We start from the raw sequence: 23,454 nt of genomic DNA, 5'->3' as shown, positions 1-23,454 counted from the left end.
GAAATAGTGTAATATTCAGGAGAGAGCCAATGTTGAAGGCACAGTACACACAACTGAGGCACTCAGCCATAAAATGTCCTTTTTTTTTAATGCAATGTGCATACAACTTGGTACCAAGTAATCTTAATGGCATGATATTGGTTATAGCACTGGAACAACAGAAACAATTGTTTCATGTTGAAAGTGCAGCACAATCAGAGGTGACGTCTCAAGTTCATTTATGCAGAAAGGTTGTGCACTCAGATTCATTAGAAACTGCACTGTAAGAGGACAGACCCTGTAACTCAGCTATCTGACAAATATTCTAATTGTTAGGCAAATTATTGCGTTAAGCTAGAGCCAAATGCCAAATTTACACCAATTCCCTACTTACTAATCCCTCTGTGTGGTACCAGGACTTAGCAACACTTTCCTAGAGACTGAACTCTAGGAAATGTGGACCTGGCTTCTTCCCAGAAGTCACACTTGGTACAAGTATCCAATGAGTTAACATTAATTAAAACTGATGAAATATATCCTGGCAAAATATTCAATGGAGGCATCATGCACATGTGCTCAGACAATGATTTGGTTCATCAATGTGTGTTTTCAGACTTGTCCTCTAAATTGATAAGCTGGGAGAAAATGAGTAAGAGAAATAGACTGTTCCAAAGAATCTGGTTGTGTAGACAGATCCCAAAAGGAGTGTTAGGGAATCAAATGAGTTTTTGCAAGCAACCAGTGACAGCCCTGGTGAACCATTCTCCTGAGATGTGACAGTCTCACTTCCAGCACACAGCACCTGAAAATCAGCAGAGACCTGTCTGGGGAAAAGTGCCTTTGGTTTATGCTGCTTAACTTTGGGCTGTTTGCTTTTGTCCTGATTCCAGATGATTTGTTCTTGTGGCAGCAATGGCAGCAGGTCTATCTCCTGTAAAGCTTCCCACCGTGGGTGGTTTACATAATTTATTTTTAATTTTTGTATCAAGTGCCACGTTGCCAAGGCAATACACATTATGTTAATATTTATCAATTCAGTTGCTTTCTTCGTTTGTAAAGTAAAAACATTGAATGGTACTAAAACTTTGTGCATGCAAAGGGAGGGTTGGGAGCCCAGGATTTACCTCAGCATAAACCAAAAGTTTGCTCACCTCTGCTCTGACATGGGCCCTAAAAAGAGGTGATCTACCAACACCATCCCAGTGATTAACCCGTGGAGCAGGGGGGACAGTGCTGTCCCCTCTCACACTGCAGGTTGCAGCACCAGGAAAACAGCTACCAGATTGGAAACAGAGCATAATCTGGGGGACATCTCAAGAGTGCTGGTGCACAGACCCACATACTTGTTTGCTGGCACGAATAAATGCAAAGGATCCACACTGCGTTGTGTCTCTGAAAAGCACAGATTGGCTAATTGTTCCAGGCTCAAACAGGGATTAGAGCAAATGCCACTCCTCTGGAAAGAGGACTTGCTGCTGGCAAAACAAGGCAAATACCTGTCATCAGCATGGATTCACTTTATTCCTTCCCCATGGAAATATTTTTTCCATTCTGTGCAAACAAATTTAGAAAGAGGATCCCAGGACTTGACTTTTGGATGGTGGTCGGTTCAAATGGGTTCTCCTGATGCTTCCCTCACTCCCTAGATCATGACCCTAACTTGTGACATTTGTTCCCTGATTCCCTGGTCGTGGCTGTTGTGAGAAAGAAGATGTGCAAATCCTTTGACAGCAGGAAGCTTCCTGTCCCAAGCAGGTGGGGAGGAAAGAAATGGGAACTGGCTCTGGAGCCCTCCACCCTTGCCATTGTCACTGCAGAGCCAGTGAGCAAAAACAATGTGGATGGATGAAGTTAATAATTTTACCATTTTATGAGAAGGATAAGGGTTTTCCCTTTCTTTCAAATGCATTCTTTCAAATGCAAACTGCCTTTTTCTCAGTCACAATGCAATGGGAAGCTTTGATGCCATGTGTGTTCTCCACTCCCCACCATGCATGCATCCAGCTGCCTCTTTGAAGACAACTTTTGAGACATTAACAGGAAATCAGGGTTCTGCAGTCACATTCCAGGAATGAGCTGGTCAGGACATTTCCAGGTACAGACCCAGGAGTGGAGGCTTGTCCTGGTCCCCCCCACACATGCCTGCACACTGGGCCATGCCAATGGGATCCTCCTAAACTGTGGGATGCTGCCCATCAGAGGAGCAGCAGGATGATGACAACAGAAGAATCTCTGCTTTAGCCACTCATTAATGAGTGATGCTATGACACTGAGTCTCCTCAAGAAATCCAGCTCCTTTAACAGATGACAACATATTTTAACCTGCAAAGTTTCCTGTGCCCAAATGTTGGATATCATAAGGGGAGTCTGCAGAGCTTTCTCTGTATTGTAAACCCAGTTCAGCAGTGTGACAGGCATTGTTACAAGAGGGCTGCTTACTCTGTAAAGTGATTGTTGATGTTTGTGTTCCTCCTTGCAGACAACTATGGATTTCACAAAATTGCCGTGCCGGGTAGCAATTGGCATCCTTTCCCAGCAACAGTTTGCATCTAGTAACTGGCACCCTTCCTCTGCAGAGGAGCCAACAAGTAAATGATGGTGAAAACTGAGCTGTTTATATACTACCTCTACATAAGTGGAGAAGCAAGCAGATTGTAGAGCTGCTGAAACACGGTGAGCTTGCATTACTGCCTTGGTGGCACTTGTTTCATGTGTAAAGTAAACAGGAGACTGCAGTCTGCAGAGCTGTCAGGCTGACAACTCTCAGATATGCTGAGTTCAGTCGTTCTGAAAGGCCTTGAAAAATCTGAGCTGAAACGGGAGAGAAATAAATAACCACCAACCAGAGAAACAAATCTGGTTGGTTCTTATTACCAGAACAGATCATTTATGACCTTGGTTCTTCTCTTTCACAAATAAATGTAAATCCTTGTAGCACCAACAAAATCAGTGGATTTATCTTTCTGCATGAAGAAGGATCACCAAATACATCAGGAAAATTCCCTTACCTCCTTAACATGAGAAGAGGAAGATTAGTATCACTTATTCTGCTAGGAATAAAAGAGGGCTGGAGTGCAGCTGTCAATTTTAAATGTGCACATTTAAGAATCTCTCTAACCTGCTTTGAAGAATTGCTTCTGTAATGCAGAGTTGTCACTACTCAGTTTAATGGCAAATCACTGGAAAACCTGGAGCAATACCATACCACAGCACTGGGATTATAGCTGAGCACACTCGTGCTACACTGTGTTCATTTACAAAAGCATTTTACTGGCAGACTAAACATTTACTGGTGTAAAGGATGTCAAGTCCTACCTTTAGGCTGACACACACATGTATCATTTAAGACCTGCAAATTCCTCATAGAGGGGACAAGGCCAGGAAAATCTAAACCTGAGTATTTGAGACTGGTGGTGCCCCCTTTCCATCCTATGCCACTTGATCCATCATTCCACTTCAGCAGGAACAGCCAGACATCACAGCTCAGTACACAGATTTTTGTTCCATTTTGCAACACTTATCCACCACTCCCTGTCATTTCTCTTGTCATTCATCTATGCAAAAGGCAGAAACAAAATGGTGCAGAGGGAGTAATAAAATATCAGAATCAGAAGACGTTGCTCACACTTGCTCTGTGAATCCATAAGCATTTTTTTCACTTTCTTGATGAACTCAGCCTTTATAGGAACCACATTTATAAAAATCCAAATCACTAACACATGCATAAGAGCCACATGGGCAAAACAGATTAAACACAATAGTCTCTGAGTTCAGAAAGAGCAAAGTTTGTGGCCCAGACCTTGGGTAGATGTTACCCCCAACCTGGATATCTGTAGGTGCCAGGTGATTTTCTGTGTGTGCTGTCACCTGTCAGCGTTAAGGGCGTGGAAGTTTGAAGTTACACCTGTGTAACTTAAACACAGATCTTGTCTTCCTGTTTGACCTAAGAAACACATTTTTCCCCCCCAAAGTCACAGGGTATTTGTAAGAAAACTCCAGTCCCTGCTCTAGAAAAATAATGCACCTGTGAGTACTAAGCTGGATAAAATTAACAGAATCTGACCATTACAATTCAGGATGTCCAAGGCTGGGGCTGGCCAGAAACCACAGCTGCTCAGCAGAGGATGTTAACAGCAAAAACTCCCCTGGAACCAGCTTAACCTGGTATTTTCTTCCATTTTGAGTAAAGGTGAACTAAAACTTTGCCAGACAAACCTCATCACAGCCACTAACTGCTGTTCTCTGCATGAGTGCTGGATGCTTTGCAAAACATCATCCCTCAGAAACAGCAGTTCAGCAGTGTCCCTTCTTGGATTAATCCAGAATATTTTAAGGCTTTGAACGCTGGCTGAAGAGGAGCAAGGCATGTTTTTTCTAATGGCTTTTGCCTTCCTGACCACAGTTTTTACCACACTGAGCAACACATTGCCCATAAGAAAACAGAAATTCATTATTCCAAGGGTTGACTCTTAAAACTTGTCTGAGAGGGAGAACTTGGCAAAAAGATGGACTGCCAAAGTTAATTTATCCTGTTATCAATTCAATGGGCTTAAATAGGCAGTGAAAGCGTTTCATAAGTGTTCATTGTTCAGAGTTCAAGCTAATACCTTCTGCTAAATTGCATTTTGAAGTTTAATCACAATCTACTTTATGTTTCTTTTGGTAATTGGGATCTCTCCACAGTATAATATGAAAAACTCAAACTAATGGGTCTCTCTGATGGAAGTTTAAATTTTGGAAATTTGCCTTGGAGCGCAGTCAGTGCGAGTGCCTGAAATAATCCAGAACCTTTCACCCAATTAAGATGTTAATATTTTGATCATTAAGAAAGTTTCGTATTATTACAGGCAACAGCAACAAAATAATAATTATTTGAAGGGTTATTTTGGAGTGTAATTAATGGGAGCAGTTTTACCCCTCCAACACACACGCACTCACTGCCTCACGTGGCAGCTTTTGGGGAACTGGCTGCTGCTCTTTTTGTCCAAAATGCTAAATGTCGGCATTTTCTTTACCAAAGGGAGAAACAGTGAGAAATGCTCATTTCTGATCAGCCTTTTGCTCCGGGGAGGGATATGGATACTGGGAAATGGCATCCAGCAAGCTGTGACTGACGGGCAGTCCAGGGTCCGGGCACTTGTCCAAACGCATGTTGTCAACTCTGCTACGCCTGATATCAGCTCTTTCAATGCCAGCCTGGCTTCTTTCCCCCTCCTTTCTTTCTCTCCTCCTTCAGCTCCCTGTGTTTCCTGCACCTTAGGCATTATGCTGTGGACAAATACATTTCCCTGCCACCGAGAACTGAATAAGCATCCCAAAACCTTTGTGGTGTGACTTCTCCAGCCACGTCAGCAGGGATCTGACACGGGAGTTTCTGCTCCACTCCACTGCCACAAAATAAACACAAGCATCTTTCTATGTGTAGAAGCCAAGATGAGGACACAGGTGCTTTAAATCTGCTGCTGGGATTTACAGTCCTCTTTCTTTTTTCTAATGCCCTTGCTGCTATTCTTCTGGAGACAATAAATCCGGAAATGTTCTCTTCTATTGCCAAAAATAATTAGCTAATAATTGAGTTCTACACAGTTTTCAAGAAGCACAAAGCAAAACATATGGCTTAAAAAGTGATAAATCCAGGCAAACTATGTACAGAATAATAATGAAACCGCCCCCTCGCTATCTTACTTAATGATCAGAAAAATATTGGCCCAAATAAAGGTGACAAGAAGGATGCTGTAAGATTTATTGTGTGCAGCATGCACATGTGGGCTCACTCTCCTCCCAGTGAGAACTGGGGAGTCATCAACAGGATTCAATGGTATTTTATCCACTTACACTCAGAGAGAATGTGTCCCACAGACTGGAACTGCAAACAGACAGAATATAAATACTGTTTGAAAAGGGCATTAGGGTTCCTGACAGCAAAGTATATTTCCTGCAGTAAAAGGCTGAAATTAATGTACCCTGTCAAATAAACACATGGCTTCATGATATCTCTGATTTATAGGTGTTAGAAGTATTAGGAGCATAAGATATTGCCACAAACACTTTTATAACAAAATCTTTGTGCACTGGAATTTTTATAGCAATTTTCAATAATTTCAGCTACGCTTACATCAACCTGGAATAATTCCATTGACTTCTACAGAAGCCCTTCAGGTTTAGAAGCAGGTTTGTAATGAACAGGAATTGTACAATAAAATTTCCACTGTATACAAAGGAAACAGATGTGAGTCCACATGCAGATGGTGAACTTTCTGTTACCTGAGAAATTTCTGGTTTTTTGTTTTTTGTTTTTTTCCAACTTAAAAATGTAATGTAGCGTATCATAGCTAAAATAAACTTACAGGCTGTCTGCAGAAATTAGCTGCAGTCCTTGACTCAGTGTTATGAGAAAGCAAAACCATCATGCTATGGTCCTCTCTGACCTCAAAATCTCTTACTGGTAGAAACTGGGAAGAAAAGCCATAAGAAACAGTTTGACCTTGTCAAATGAAATGAGTTATTAATTCTGAAATATATAAGGGGAAAAGAGGATAAAAACTCAGGGTTTTGATCCAGTTCAGGGCAATATAGAGATTGCACCAATGGAATAGGGACTGAGGGGTAGCCAGCTCTATCTTTGATGTGTACAGAGGCAGTTACTCATCTACAGCTGGAAACCTGATTTCCCTGGGAAATATGTTTGCTGAAGTTTTCACAGGGGTGTACAAAGTGGGAGAACTGTCAGTCGAGAAAAAAAGCATATGACTGAGAGAGCAAAGTGTGCTCTGGAGCAAAGAATCCCCATCCAGTGTGCAAAATCCAGGTAATGACCAGCCCTTGGGTCCTCTGAGCAGACCCAGATCCAAACATCCCGAAAATCACAGTAGAGCTGCTGCTGTGCCTGGAGTTGTCTGGGAGAATCCCAGCGAGAAGTGGAGCTGTGCAGGTGGGAAGCTGTGAGAGCCTGTGAGGCAGTGGAAATCACAGTCCTGCAGGCAATATTCCCTGCCAGGTCAGGGAAAGGTGAGCCCCAGGAGACACAGCAGCAGCAGCTCTCTGCAGTTTGAGGATTCCTGCAGCCAGGGGTGAGCCAGAGGCGAGGGAATGGACCCAGACTGGCTGTGGGGGGCACTGGGAGCTGGGCAGGGAGCTCAGAAGGTCAGTGTTCCCAGGGTGTGCGTGCCTGGAGCCGAGCTGGGGTCCTGGCAGCAGGCAGCCAGCACTTTCCCTATGACCCAATTAGCCACTCCATCGGAACAAATCAATAATGGCATTTCCTGGAGACGAGCAGGCAAGTGCTGCTGGCTCGGCATGGCACTGCAAGTGAAGGCACAAAGGTGTGATCTCTGCGGAAAACTGGCTTCCACACCGGGTTCTGTCACTGCAGAGGGGCTGAGTGTGACATGTGGCCACGGGCCACAGAGCCACTGGCCACTGCAGGATGGGCTTTCTCCTCAGGGCCTTGCTGGCTGGCATAAATGAGAGGTTTGAGTAAGGCAACACATGTGGTAACTCAGTTTAAGGAAGGGCAGAAAGATGTAACAACCCTGCTGGACTGACTCAAATGACAAGGAAAGGGTAGAGCCATTTCTTTAGGTGGTACCACTAAAATTTCCTGCCTGTAGGAACTCAGATGAACAAAAGGATCCAGACAGTGACCCCAAAAACCTGAACCTCACTGAGGCTGTGGTAATAGGTGCAAGATAGAGTTAATTGTAAGTGTAGGATGTTGCATTTTGGGGGCTGATTTAGGACATCCAAAATGACTCATCTGGAGCCTCCTTTCGGTCCATTTATCACAGGATTCCTCTGAACGAAAAAGTGATGTCACTGTGAAAAGGGCATACACTGGTCTGGGTTTCAGCTGTGGGCCACTTGAAAGGGAAGAAAACTAAAGCAGAAATTTTTGAAGATAAAAGCTTTGCACTTAGATATCTAATGTAAATGGTACAAACACCTCTGATGTCTGAAACCTTCATTGTAGCTGAATTGCAGGCTGTATAATACATTGCATTAGCTGGACTGGACTGTATCCACTTAATTGTCCTATCACCTTGCTGTTCCCATAATCTATTCCTTACTTCTGCAGGGGACTGAAAGGTGGTGCCACATATGGAAAGGTGGTCATAAAGCAATTACAAAACATTCTGTGGAGGCTCAAGATGGTAACTTCCGCATTTTAACCACCTAGGAAGCAAAAATGAGAACCCAAAAGAAGCTTGAGAAGATGCAGCCTGCACATTACTGTGGCTGCTGCTGAGCTTTTGGGACAACCCATATTTTACATGTCAAAGACAGGGAAAAAATAGATAGACAGTTATTCTTTTTCTCATTATGAGGCTAAAATCGTTAAATCCTTAAGAGGCTAAAATCATTAAATCCTTAAGAAGTCTTGTGGGCTGTGAGGAAGAGAATTCTGCAGGACTATGAACAGGCCAAGGAGAAGGGGTTAGTTAAAGACACAAACTAAATGCTGCAGTGACCGGCAGCAACACACATATTACACAGCAGTGACAAATTAATGTAGCTCAAGGCGGTTCTTTCTCAGCTTCACTCCTCATTTCTTGTGCCTGACTTTCATTGTTCTGCTTTTCTTTTGGATCCTTTCACTGTTGGGTGTGTGGGCTACAGGTGTCTCCTCACCCTCCCAGCTAGCAGAGCATCTCACTTGCATCTCAGTAATGAAAGGAGATTTGGGAGCCATCAGGTGGGCTTACTCCTTCAAAACCCTCTCAATGACAGTGCCACAAATTGGTCGCTTTCAGGAAGACGGCTGCTGCCAGTGCAAGCTTTGATAATAGAAATGGCAGCTGAAATTTAAACTTAGACATTTCTATTACTCAGAGGAAAATGTGTAGTCACAGAAGGTTTTCTCATCATCTGAAATTTCAAGCTGCCGTGTGTAATGCTCTGGGGCCCATTTCTCATAGCCACAATGGTTTATTTTAGAGTAGTTTTGTGACTTTCTGGGAAGAGCCTGGCATTGGTACAGTAGCTGCAAGCTGAGATGATCCTCACCCTAAAACACCCATTGGGATCAATAACTTTGTGGTTCTGCCCAAGATCAGCATCCCTTTAGCCTCTCTCTTTTAGACTGGGCAAGTCAGACTGATGGGAGCACAGGATATCTGGTCTGGGATCTTCAGCTGACAGAGAAAGTGTAAAGGGTGTGTAGGAATTGTGTAGGTTTACTAGCTGTGCACTGCAGAGGCATTCATCCACATTATCCCTTTTTATGCATCTCCTGTCACCTCCTCTTCCAGGCTCTTGCACCAAAATCCACATGCAGGAGGAGGAAGATACGTTCTGGCAATGCTGCCAAAGGGCTGCTCAATTCCAGGTCAGCCAACAACTTTAAAGGGAATCAGGGTACATTGTCTTCTCCTGAGAAGTAATTGTACATACAAATTCCCTTTGTACATACTAAAATATTGAAATATGTAAAAATATGGATTGTAATTAGGGGAGAGTTGGAATAGATTTGAATGTTTAGCATACCCTTGGTATTTCTTGTTTGGTTTCTGTGATGCCCTCTGCAAAAAATGATACTTCACCCTAATTGTGCCCTCTCAGTGCAATCATGTAAATTTTGCTCTTGTTCATGTTGTTCTTCCTTTGGGAGCTCTAATCTGGTTATCCTGGACATCCTGGAGGGGAGGAGGTAAGGACACCCATGGAGTTGGGGTTTGCAGGATTAAAGCTTCTGGCAGCGAGTGAGGAAGTTTATTCCCCACAGTCCCACAGGGATGTCCTTGGTCAAAGGGTCAGCCCAGTGTAATGCCCCACAACTCAATATCCAGGGAATTGGGATTTCATATCAGCCTTCAGATACAATAATTTCTTCTGCAGTAACCCACATGTTGGTCAAGAGAATTTTACTCTGAGTCCAAAGATCATACATCTTTGGAATGGGCACCACTAAAAATGATAGATCTTTGAATTTGTTGGCATTTGCTTTCTCATGGCTCTGCTCCTTTTGGAGATATTTACAGCTGTGCAAATTTATTAGGGTTTTGCAGAAAAGCAAATGCAAAGCTCATCACACAATTATCATTTCTGCTGTTAAGCTTCTTCCTATTTTTGTTTATATATTATGTCAATGTATTTTGAGTTTTTGAGCTGGAAAGGCCTTGTACACACACATTTTCCCCTCTAGGAATTTGTTAAAATTGCTTTCTGGGTATATGAACTTGCTGCTTGTTTGGACCTTTTCAGCAGTAGACCCCTCAGACCTGCAGATAAAAACTGCAAACCATTGATCAGGGCTCTGCACAGGGGAACAGCAGTGACCTGCAGCAGCTGTTTGTCCAAGCCTGGAAAGCACTAGTGACAAAGCTAATTAATTCATTTCTCAACTCCATGCCTTCTGTTTAATGCACATGCCAGCAGTGAACCACATTATTTCACTGCAATCCAAATATCTCCCGGTAATGCGACAATGTTCCTCCAATGTTTGCTGAGAATTTCATTAAAAGATACAGTGGGAAAGCATATCTTGATTTGCTTCTCCTACTGGGTTTTGTTTCCCCCTATTTTGTTTCACTCTGAATCCCCAATGTTTCTCTTACATGTGATGACGTTTCAATATTATTGAAACTATTATGAGTTTTCTTAATATTTCCAAATCAACTTTTATTCATAATATTGTTTCAGTGAAATGCCTGTTTTTTTACATCAGCTCTTTCTCTTACAACTCTAATAGTTCTTAATAAAGCTCTAATTCCACATTTACAGCATAAAATGATGGTAACCTGTTTCTTCCACAGATTTACCCACCAGCACATAGTGCAGCTAAACAGATACCTGCATTTCTGCACTTAAGACATAAAAATCCCAAGCCCTCCATGCCCTATGCTGGGATTTATCTTGTAATTGTGAATGTTACTATTTATCTTGAGAGGGGGATGATAAAGTGGTGCAACACACACCCATGAGCATGCACAGGCACACACTTCCAGACCTCATGGACGCTCAAGTGCAAAGTTTCAACAAGCTTTTGCTTTCAGTGTGAAGGAAAAAAAAATCTGAGAGTGTTTGAGATTGTTACTATCTGTTAGACATAGCAGAAAAGTGTGGGCATCTTTAAAGACCAAAAAAGAAAATTAAAAAAAAATAAAAATCACCGACCCCAAAATTCCATAATTAAACATATTTATACACTATTATCCACATATACACTAGGCAATATTTACAGATCACCTGATAGTAACAAACAATTCTCGTTTGAGCCTTACTTTTCTTTCCAGTGGCTGGTACAGGACCATGTTTTGGATTCAGAATGAGAATAAATGCTCAGTACATAAACTGGGGGAAAAGCTGGCCAGGAGCCACTGCTTGGGAACTGCCTGGTCATTGATCAGCAAGAGGTGAGCAAATGCCTTGAGCATCACTTGTTTTGCATATTCTATTTCCACTATTATTATTATTATATCTTTATTTTCTTTCCTATTAAACTCTATCTCAATTCATGAAATTTACTTATTTTTTTCCAATCCTCTTCTTCATCTACTGCATTCCAATATCACTTTTTGAATGTTCTCTGCTTGTTGGTTCAAATACAACCAGGGAATAGAGAAGGACTTCAAAGAGAAAAACTGGATATTATTCATGCTACCCACACTGATCCACAGATGATTTCAATAAAATAGTCCCTAAACAGACACAAAAAAACCCACCCTAAAAGTGTTTGCCAAAAAATTGCAGACTTGTAATTTTGTTACCTGGTTTTCTATGTGGACAGTGGAGCTCAGTGATTTTCTGACCTCTTGCTGTTCCCCTCCCCAGTGAGATGATGATTGTGAAAGACTTTTTGGTGGTGCACTGACACTTAAGAGATTTCCCCAACACAGCAGCACAAATTAACTTTTAGCAGCTGATTTGTGCCCAATCCCTGACGCAGAGTCCTTCTTTGGAGATATTTTTATGACAGTCCTTCCTTCTCTAACAACTATTTTGCTTTCAGACTTTCAAACCTCTCAACCACGACATTGAGGATCCCCCCTGACAGCTGGATCTGAAGCAGGAGCTTTGATCCAGTGCCTGCTGAACTCCACTGGTTTCAGCCAGCGTCAGAAGGTGCCGGATCAAGGCTGGAGGGTCTGCAAAACATTAGCCAGATATGGTGTGTGGAGCCAAGAGATAAAGCTGGTAGAAAAGGGAGAGGGGGAGAAGGAGAGAAAGAAAAGCATTCCCCTGAAGATGTTTCTTCATTTCACACAACACTTCAAACTGCACAGGATTTTTCAGCCTTTACTACTGAGTGCTCTGGAAAGAAAAATAAAATCTGCCATTTCACACCAAAGAGCAGGAGAATAACTGTTTCTCTTGTCAGAATACAAATGATAACACATCTTCCTTCTTTCTCTGGTGCCTCATCATATCCTCCTCTGTCTTATTGTATTTTAAAGAGAGCTACCTGGCCTTCAATTCTTGTCGCACAAGCAAACCAAGACAGTGCTCATTTTGAGGAAAATCCTCCACTAACCTAAGATTTGTTCTGTAGCATTCCCATGATTCAGCTGAAAGGGAAAAGAATCAGTCTGTGTGTGAGAAAGGATTTAATTGCTCTGGTTAGAAGAATTAATCTAGAAAAATTAAAAGAATGCAAAGAAAGGAAATTCCTCTTGTTGGAAACTGAATTTTGCTCTTGGATATGCATCTGTAACTTCTTCTGAAGTTAGCAGAATATCAAAGGCAGGATTAGGCCTTAGGACATTTGCATTGCTAGCCATGGATCCAGTCCAAGGGTGGTAACAACATCTTAATAAGCTGAAATTAAGAAACATTTTCATTGCCTACCTGCTCCATTTCTGTAAAGGTGCTCTGCTCCTCATCCTCCTCCTCGATATCCGACTCTCCCACAGCAATAGGAACACAAATGGACAGGTCAGGATTGGTCATAAAGTCATCATCTGTAATTGCCGGGTGTTTCTCTCCATTTTTATTCACCCCATCCTCAGCTCGGTTCTCCTTGTGGTTCTCCATGTCTTTGCCAAGCTCGGCGGTGGTGTGGCTGTTCACGCAGTTGTTGAGGGCTCCTGGGTTCTGGGCCGCCAGTTTCATCATCGCTTTCTTCTCAGCCGTGGTCTTGGGGTGCCGGAGGACGTTGCAGCAGAAGTTCCACGCGGCTTTTTTGGCGTACTGAAGGCCCCTGTTGATGCGGGCAAAAGCGAGCTGCAGGTTGTTCATCTCCCCGTCCTCGTCTGGGGCTGAGAGGTTGTCGGCGCTGAAGGAGCTCAGCAGCAAGGCAAGGAACAGGTTGAGCACCTGAAACGAGTCAAGTTCAAAGGAAATTGGTGAACTTTGAATGTGGAGGGTACATGTTCGGTCCTGGAAACAGGAGGGTCTGAGTTTCATCTCATCGGTGGCACCGTAACACCATCATGGAAATCCCTCTAATTACAGGTGGTTTCAGCAGGAAAAGGAGTCTGCAGGCATTTACAAACACACTGACCTCAGGTGCAGAAGTTTAGCATGGATAATAACACACTCCAACATTCCCTTCCCCCCTCCCCACCTCCAACACCCCAAAACATGAAGAATAAAACGTAAAGCTCAGGAACAGAGTACAAAAAACCCCAGAAAGCTCTGGGAAGACCTGACTGTGGCCTTTCAGTGCTTAAACAGGGTCTCTAGGAAAGATGGGGATGAACTTTTTAGTAGGATTGTTGTAACATGACAAGGGGAAAGGGCTTTAAAATAAAAGAGGGGAGTCTCAGGCTAGATTTAGGGAAGAAATTTTTGAAGATGAGGATGAAGATGAGGTTCCCATCACTGGGAACATTCAAAGTCAGGTTGGATGGAGCTCTGAACAACCTGAACTAGTTAAAAATGTCCCTGCTCACTGCAGGGGTTTGGACTAGGTGCCCTTTAAAGGTCCCTTCCAACCCGAATACTTCTGTGATTCTATGACAATGATGTACATAGGCAAGGCACTTCAACCAAATTGTACATTTCGAAACATTTCTAAACATTTGTATGCATTTTCACAGGCAGTCTTGTTTTAAATATCCTCTGGGCCATGAGGGAAATCTATTGTGACTGTGAATAAACACCTCAGAGGTCATATAGCTTCAAAAACTTTCCCCTCCAGGCTAAAACAAGCCATCACAACCAGATTACTGTGGCCAAATCTAAGCAGGACTCACTCCTGAAGCAGGCTTGGTCCTGAAAATGCTGTTACTAGTCAGGGAAAAAACTATTTGAAGATTTTCACAGGTCTACAAAAAGATCCAAACTGAACTTGAGATTGTGAGTTACCTTCCTCTTTTTCTTGCCACTTCAGAGCTCTCTACTTTTGCTGGCAGTGAGTAGCAAGATTAGACACAACTAGGCATTTAAGCGACATATTTGATGGTTTAAACATCTTTTTAGACCCCTGCCCCAAATAAATACAATTATATCCAATAAATAAAACCAGCTTCTTCTCAAAGGCCATCCCCAGTAATATATCTCACAGGCTGGTCACCAGTTGCTGTATATTGAACATTACATCTGCTCCTGGACTGAGAAGAAATAAATTACAGCTTTTGTGCTGGATTTATCAGGTCAAAATGTTCACACTGGAGGTGGATGCTTGGGATGACAGGAACAGGACAAAGGTGACTCAAACCAATATCAGCTAAAATATATTTACCCCAAAACAAACCAATCCCAAATTGCCTGGTATCAACTCAACTGCTGCCTGTACCAGGTGGGTGGGTGCCAGCTCTGGGTATTGCCAAGGAGAGGTCACTGCTGCAGCACTCCTGCCATTTACAGCAATAAAATGGACTTTGTGCAGGTATTTTCTCTGTGATCTCTTAATGCTACCAGAAATACCTGTAAGCCCCCTGATTTCTCTCCTTCTGACAGTACTTGAAGTTGATAACACTGCTAGACCAACATAAACAGCATAAAAAGTACTTCTATTTAACTGGGCCTTACCAAAGAGCCACAATCTTTTGCTATCATCCCCTTACCCTGTTCTCTCTCATTTCAAATATTCAGAATATATGGGATAGAATTCTGAAAACCTGGTCCTAATCACTCTGATGACACTGTGTTTGAAGTGCCCTGCCAGTGCTGTTTTGTAAAGTACCCTTTGCAATCACTGTGATTAAAAACAAAAGCAGTTGGCAGCACAGCAGATGCCCCTGTCCATTATGAACCAGTGAATAAACCATCTCTGCCCTGAGCACTGCCCTGCTCTAAGGTAAAGTGAGATTAAAGCCAACTGTTTCTTAGCTGGTCCACCACTCTGACAGCCTGTGTGGGTCTGGTCACCGCTGTGGGGGCCTGGTGGGAATCAATCTCCTTTCAAACCCCCTTGCAGGTATTGCAAGTGATGCTGTCTGAAACCAGAGCAGGGGACATGCAGCCAGGCAGGTGGGAGCCCATCAGGGAAGGGGGCTCTGGTAGATCCCCTTTAGCCAATTTCAACTCCTTTGACAGCAGGAGGAGGTCTCAGAGATAACAGCATTGCTACAAGTGTCCTGAAAATAAGCATGTGTGTATATGAGAGGAAGCAGCTGGAGGAAGGGAGGGGATGAAGGAACTCAGAATAAAAATCTTCTGGACTCTACAGGTACAATTAAATTACCTTTACAGAGGCATCTGCTGATGTTGGAGGGTGTCTGAGATATCTGCACCAGACCTACACAAGGTCTGTGTCCTCCCAAAGCTCCAGCTGCCACCCAACCAGGGCATCCCAGTGTGCTGCAGGAGGAGACACACTCACCAAATTTAGGGGACTGAATTGCTAATCAAGGATGGCAGTTGCCTCCAGCCTCAGACACCAAACCCTGAGGGTCTACTGGTGCATCTAAGCCCCATTTCAATCAGACATTCATCTGGTGGACAACAGAGGGTGACCAAGCACAGGTGACCATGCCAGGGCTGCATGCACCTGCCAATATGTCTAGTGCCATCTGACCCTTCCACGCCCGAGTCATCCTCAGGCAATTGCCCAGAAGTACACGCTGTTATAGGACATGTGTGTCCAGCTGGAGGCTGGGAGGGACACCTTGCAGCACCCCCAGTGGTCCTCAGGCAAAACTGAGCCAAGCCCTAGACCTCTGCAGAGTAGTGGTAGCTCAGACATCTCCATGCATGAATATCTCCACGTATGTACAGGAATTTCGTTATCTGAGGCTGAATTTCATCCTGCACTTAACTCTGCTGCTCACAAAAGGTTTGAAACACCGTGTTTCACTTTAGTGTATTTATTTCAGACATATATACATTAGATCTAGATACACCTGCAGGTGCATGTAATAGGTGGCAGCATCCTTAGTGTTGTTATTTACCATGGATTATTAAAGCAATCTTATTTGCTTCCTAGAAATGCAGCTGACATTTTGCACAAAGAGCTATTTGCACTTCATGCCTTTAGCCAAAAATAAATCTCAAATATCATTCCCTGCTTCCTTTATGAGCAGGTAACCTCAGAGTTGCATTGCTGGGCATTCAAACAGAATGAACTGCTGAATAAGCACTTTATGTTTACTTATTCCTACATTTCACTGTACACTGCATTTTCCAGAAAAATACATGCCTAACCCATGACACACCACCTTTCCCGTGAAAGGTTACTAATGATACCCAGTGCTCCTGGCTGCTAACACAGTGCTTTCAGTTTGAGTAAAAGCAAACTAAAGATTACCTCAGTTTTCAAAAGCAGTGGCAGATTCGTATGTCCATACGGATCCCCTTAAAAAGAAATCTGCTTTCCAGTGACACTGAGCAGCCAGACTGTGAAAGCAGGTCACTTTATTGGTCTTTGAGGTTGGGAATCAAATGACAGATGCACTCAAAGAACCCCAAATTCTTTTAGTATAATTATGTTAAGCTTTTAGCCTAATGACAATCCTGCATGCTTTCGTCGACCTTCGCACTTTTAATGCCTTTTCCAAAGCTCGTGACTCTGGCAGTGCCAGTATAAGGCACAAGTGATCAGATTAATCCAGCCTTCTGTCAGGTGCCTCCCTGAGGTGCTTAAGCTGGAGTTTTCCCAGGATGTCTGTAGACAATGGAGACAGTCTGGCATCCCAGGGGATGCTGAGGAGTTGAGCAGTGCCCACTGGAAACTAAGCAAGCTTGGCTTTTGTGTCTCAGAGCTGGATTAAAGGTAGATGCAGGTCAAATAAACCACACAGAATCACAGACTATCTCAAGCTGGAAGGAGAATGGAATGGAGCATGGAATCATCAAGTCCAGATCCCTGCAGGACTATCTAAAATTAATCATATGACTAACAACGTTACTCATTGTCACACCCAGCAGCTGGCCAGGCAGCCCATCTTGGTGACAGTCCCACTCCAGGACAGCAGTGACCTGCCTTTACCACCAGACCCCTTCCCCAGGGCCGAGGGCAGCTCAGGCTGTTTCAGCCCCACCCTGAGCAGCAGCACAGGGGTAACAGGTCAGGCACAGCACCAAGTGCCAAGTGCTGCACGAGTTCTGGAGTGGCAGCAGGTGAAGAGCACAGAAGCCTGGAGCTGTGAGGCTGATTCCAAGCTCCCCATCCATGGGGAGAAACAGGCTGCTGGTAGCACCCATCCTCCCCAAAAAGCTCTAGGTGGGGACTGCTGGTGGAGGCTGGCAGGTACTTCTGCTGCTGTGGTAGGCTGTGGTCTAATATTTTGGCTCCATTGTGTGTTTTTGTGTCAACACAGGGCAAAATCAGACAATTTCAATTCAGATGACACCTTTTCATCAAATCCTGTTTGAAGATGTATCTGCAAGCGCTACTGCTGAAGCTAGAATACTTTTGGAACAAAAGCATGAGGCTACATCTTCCTTTCCCTTCCACCTTTTTATTTACCTTGATTTGGCAAAAGTGTAGCAATATAAATCTTTATGTATTTAACCTTCCATCTGTCATTCAGTCAGACAATGTGCAGGCCTCCTGAGCTCCTGTGAATTGACTCAGCTCTGCATTCACTGCCCTGGACCCTCACTGGTGTGAGGGGATTTGACACCTTGCTTCCCTGTGGAAATCTCCTAGGAGCCAGCCAAGCAGGTTTTGCTGTAACACCAGGGTACAGAGTGGAAAATACCCCCATCAGTGAAATCTACCATGCAAAAAGCAAGCCATTAATCCAAACTGTAACCCTATGGCAGATCATTGTCACTTCTGTCACTCAGCTGCATAGGAAAGGCCAGACAGTGCATGTGAAGTACCTGCCAGGATTGCCAGCTACTCATTTAATACTTTTTTTTATAGTGGATAAAACAGGGTCCATACACCTGCAGTGCCTGGTAGATACAGAACAGGAAGAAGCTCTTCAGGCATTCTTTGACCAGTGAAAATATCTGATTTTCTTCCTTCCTGTTCATGGATGGCAGTGGACATCTGCACTGTTCTGTGGCTAGCACAGATGGGAAAGAGGCAGTTTGTTCTTTGGAGACATTCTAGCAAGCCTAACAAAATAGGTACCAATTATTATATTTTGTTTACTGTAGCAAAATCCACTAAGCTGCAAAGAGAAATTGCTCAGAAAGGGCTTTCATTGTACTAAGTGTTAGATCTAAGTTTAAGAATGAGATCTGCAGTAATAGGTCAGTAATGTAGTCAGTCTCTCTGGAGGATTATTTCTTTCCTTGGAAGTGTATTTTCCAATCCTTTGTACGTTTTCATCCTAGGGCAAAATCTAAGAGAGAGTATTCCTGCAAAAAGCAATTTACATGATCAGTTATTTTCTATATTCCCTTTCCTATTCTTTCAGCTATTTGTGCTTGGATAAGAAGCTTATATCCTCCCAGCCCAGTTTCTCTTTATCCTGCAGTCAATCTCATAATCCCATTCTTCTGATATCTTAGTTTCTCACTGTCAAGATGATCATGATAGCACAAGATTGGCAAGAGGTCCCTGTGGCCTGGGGCAAGTGAGGGTGAGCACAGGTTGGAGCATCGTTGATCTCCTTCATTTTTCTTTCTAGAAGAGCTAGGAAAGCACATGGAAATGGGGATACAAATTTCCTGCCTTGCAGCCTCACCACTTCCCAAGTGGAAAGTGTTTGAACCCGCAAGCAGGACAGCAGCTGCAGATGGGAGGGTTGTGGGGCACTGTAGTACCACTGTAATACCAATTCTTCCAACAGGAATTTTTTTCTCATCAAATCTGTATTAATCTCTTAGATGAAATAACTGGTTTGTCTGTTTAAATATAAGAAAATTAATTTTAATAAGAACTACACAGCAAATACAGTCTATTTCCTAAGTAAAATCTCTGAACTACTTCATGACGGTAATGAGAGCGGATGTTCTCCTTAGGAAAGAAAAGAAAATTAAATAATATGGTAAGAATAATTATTTCATATGCAAAAAGTGGCTGCAATTTCAGTAATTTCATGTGAATGATTTCTATTTACTCAGAAAAAGGAGAGAAAATGGCTTAATTTCACCTCTGGCCTGTGAAGAATAAGTAGAGAGGCTGATACAGCTTTAGCCATCTTCAGGCGGACTCTAAGAACGGGGTGAGTTGAGTGTGTTCCCCCTACCCTGAACGTTTTTGTGGTATTTACAATAAAGCTGAGGGTTTTACTGGCCATTCTCCTCTCCAGGTATTGAACTTTATGTTTCCCTGCAGTTTTGGTGTCTCTGGTGCAGCTGTTTGAGCAGTGCAGGGCAGAGAAGTGATGCAGCTGTGCTCACCTGTGTTTGATGGGCTGGGAATGATCACCCAATTTCTCACTTCAGAGTTTAAAGGGGTATCTGTAACTAATGGGGCAGATTCCTCAATCCTGTTCTCATCACTTAACAGAGGAGGGACCAACCTCTAGGCTCTGCCTCCCCTCATCCCCAGCCCTGCAGCCCCCCAGAAGCTGGGAGAGCGAGGTGCCTGTGTCCCTGTCACTTAAAACACAGTCCTGGAAACATAAATCTGAGACAACCCATGACACTTCTTACCACAGTCTGCTGGTTGCCTCGTGTTGCCAGGACTTTTTCATTTGTTATCCACCTACGTGCATATTACTGTGCAGACAAATTGTACCACTCCAAATCTGGTCAAGAACTATTGAACTTAGGTTTCTTTTGTAGCTGATGACTTTCAGGGTTATTTTTTTCTAAGTATGTCCCTTAGAAGCATTAGAAGATGAGTCTTTGGAAAGTGTTTTCTGATCTGAAATTCTAAGTCTCCAAGTGTTATATGTGAGGAGGAAGAGATGGTGAGTGGAGTCAGATAAATTCTTTCCACTACTGGAGCCACGGCATAAAAACAAACATGTTCCTGCAGGTTTTTCATCAGATATCAAAACAACATTAATTCACCAGAGTAGTGAGGGCTCCATCAGAGCTGCTGTGGACTTCTCAAACCACTGTCTAGACAGACAAAACGTGCTGTGAGACAAGTCCAGTTGATAATTTCTCCCAGCAACACCAGCTGTGTTTGTGATGTTAAAGGCTCAACGTACCACAAAAAACATTAGGGAAACTATGGAAAGTTTATTGTTTGCAAACAAAGAGACAATTACCCTTCTGCTAAGTCAACAAAAGTGTTAGGCTGTCCTACAGAGGAGGATGTCAGGACAATCAGAGAGCAAGACAGACTGCACAGTGTGGGACCGACTGAAGACACTGGAGAGTCTTTGCTGTTGCTGCTCCCTGCAAGGAGTGATGATCAGTGAGAAACACCTGCATTATTCCTGCAATAGTTTCACTGGCTTCAGGCAAAAAAACAGCTGCTCTACCAATTATTATACAATGATTAGAGACAAGAAAAAACCCTCTAATTTTGGATGCTTAAGCTCTGCATTTTTTACCTGAAGATCACACCAAGCCTAACCCTAGGGGCCTCACATGGAGGACACTGCCCAGTCCAGGCAGAGTGGGATTCCTGGAGTCATCCTTTTAAAATTCAGATCCTACACCTCCACACAGAGGGGGACACCCAGTTGTGACCAAGGACTGTGCTAAGTTTTGTCCTCATTCATCTCAAGGCCATCATGTCCCTTGGGCAGTCAGGACAGGAGATCAAGAGATAATTCTCATTCACACATGGCAGAAAACAGCTGGGGAAAGGTAAGCCACAGAGAACCAAAAGGATGAAAAAACACACATGGAAACAGAGTAAAACTGAAAGAAAACCAGTGGTAACATGCACAGTAAGTAATGGCTTCCTGTGGCCAATATATTACACCCAAGAAAAATTAGCATGAGGGTAGGCCCAGAGACTTGAAAATTAAATCAGAGTCAAGAAATAATTAATATTATCATTTCTCCTTTTTTTTTTTTTTCTACTTCAGGGAGAACATGGTTTCGTTTAAAAATCTTACTTTCTAATCTATTTCCCAGGTTTAATATTATAATTTGTGCTCCATCACAAAATCACACTCTCCTATTAAGTGAAATGTGAAAAGGATACCTCTACAGTGAATTTGGGAGGTGTAAGGAGGTTCTGATTTTGTTCATTTTGCAAGTGCAGGTTTCTGGGAGGGCAGAACAAAGTGATAGAGCTGCCTGAGAGCCAGGAGGCCTTCCTTCAGAAAATCTCCAAAATAGATTTCCACCAGTAATTTTGCACAGTATGAAATCTCCTGCCTTCACAGATCATGGCTGGGCTTGTGGCTTTCACAGACCTCTGTTGGAGAATCCCCACGACTCAGAAGTGGGACAAACCCCCACATTTCATTAAAGAAATGGGAGGATTTAGCAGCAGTGGTGCCAGTTACATCTCCAAAATGAAAGGCATGTCCTGCAAGACAGGAGGTGCTGACACACACACACCTCACTGCTGTCCTAAAAAGTGACCCATTTCATCTGCCAGCACCTGCTCCTGGCTCCCACAGTGATCTCAGTGGTCAGCCCATCCCCTTGGGCCTCTGGCTCAGCTGTAGCTAATCCTGCACATTTAATGCTTCCTAAATTCCCAGGGAGATATCCATGGGAAAGAAGGGAAAGAGGTGGATGTCCTTATCCTTTAAAGCTGGCTCTGTGCTTTTCAGAGAAAACTTACTAGAAACATAAGTAAAGCACTCCAAGATTGGCTACCAGTGCCCTTCAATCCAAATCTGTGCTCCACCACATGATCAATGCAAACTCCTGTTTCTAGGCAAGATGATCTCATCTCTGACTTGTTTCTTATATCAGAAAATACAAAGGCATTTTGCTGATGTAGAAATTTGAAAACTGTTTTATTAATTGTATCTTGGGTAGAAATCATAGCAACAGGGGTTACTAAAAATTTTTAGTGCAAGATGGGTAAACAAAGGAGAAATTTGACAGTGTCAGCTGTCCTTAAGAACATTTCTATGGGTTTATTCTCACTGCCAGTCTGCTAGAGAGAAAGCAGGAACTGAGAACTTGGCAGCTTGGCCCTTTTATGATCTAAAAATTGCATCTCAGTAGTAAACAAAGACCAGCCAAGGCCTGTTCCCCATCCCTGAGGGCCAGCAGCTGACTTCTCTTCCCCCAGGCAGGATGGTTTTGTGGCTGCTCTCCCAGCCAGGGCACTGAATGTCCAGTTCCCTGAATGCCCAGGCAGCAGCTGGGATGGGGTAGCCAGGGAATGTGCTAACCAAGATGGAAGGGATATATATGTATCATAATGTTTGTTTTCTTGCCTCAGTTTCTAGAGGAAATCTGTGTTCTTGAATGGAGATTCTTCAGCAAGCACTTTGCACTTTCTGAATCTCCCAGAAACAGGATGGAACAACATCCAAATGTGGGAGGCAAGAGAACTGCAGGAGAGGGGAAGGAACATGGAAATCCTCCTGGAAGAAACACCTGTATAAAAGAGTTTGTAACACAAGGAGCAGAAGAGTGTTCTTAGTTGTGCAATTTCAGTGAATGAATCTGTGTGAGGGGGTCCAGAAACAGAAGGGAAATTGTGATGGGGAGGAGGATGAAAACAGAGGAAAAAGGGCATAAACTGCAAGTAGAGCTCCATGAAAACCTTCCATCCCCAAAGATTTTGAAATTTTCCATGAAAATTTAGCATGGAAAATACAAAGTATATTTCAATCCAAATGCTCAGGTCAGTTGGAGTGCACCCTTTTCATGAGAAAATATGACTATGACCTACAGATGGCAAAACTTGGTCAAACATAAAACCCCTTTTGCATTGAATTAATTACAAGAATTTCAAATGGCTTCAGGACAGCATCTTGGAACTTCCTTGTGTATTGGGAAGGGTGAAGTTAAGATACACAGTGAGATGGAGCTCTGAAAAGATGTCATGGAAAGCCAAAATGCAAAGCAATATGGAAACAGGAGGAGGTTTGCTCTAAGGAAGATTACAGCAGAGATGTGAGGCAATGTGAAAAAGGGAATTATAATCACTTCTCCTGTGGTGATAGGCTGAGAGAGTTAAGGGACTTCAGCCTGGAGAGGAGAAAGCTCTGGGAAGAGCTTACAGAACCTTCCAGTGCCTAAAGGGGTTAAAGAGAGCTGGAGGGGGACTTTGGACAAGGACATGGATTGGTGGGACAAAGGATAATGGCTTTAAACTGAAAAAGGAGAGATTTAGATCAGGTACAAAAGGAAATTTTACACTGTGAGGGTGGTGAG

General features: G+C 43.2%; 1 protein-coding gene across 4 annotated transcripts in view; it reads right to left on the bottom strand.

The window, feature by feature from the left end:
* Positions 1-23,454, bottom strand: part of LOC131575634 (sodium channel protein type 5 subunit alpha-like) — a 210,234-nt gene that overhangs the window by 56,976 nt on the left and 129,804 nt on the right. For all 4 annotated transcript variants that reach the window (XM_058831335.1, XM_058831337.1, XM_058831338.1 and 1 more), the window contains exon 16: positions 12,763-13,230. In XM_058831335.1, the coding sequence (XP_058687318.1) occupies positions 12,763-13,230 (468 nt within the window). The remainder of the gene's footprint in view (positions 1-12,762; positions 13,231-23,454) is intronic.

Source organism: Poecile atricapillus, chromosome 2 (genome assembly GCF_030490865.1).
Source record: "Poecile atricapillus isolate bPoeAtr1 chromosome 2, bPoeAtr1.hap1, whole genome shotgun sequence".
In the NCBI taxonomy this organism is placed as follows: Eukaryota; Metazoa; Chordata; class Aves; order Passeriformes; family Paridae; genus Poecile; species Poecile atricapillus.
The sequence above is the reverse complement of the archived record's forward strand: the minus strand, read 5'-3'. Positions and strand labels throughout refer to the sequence as shown.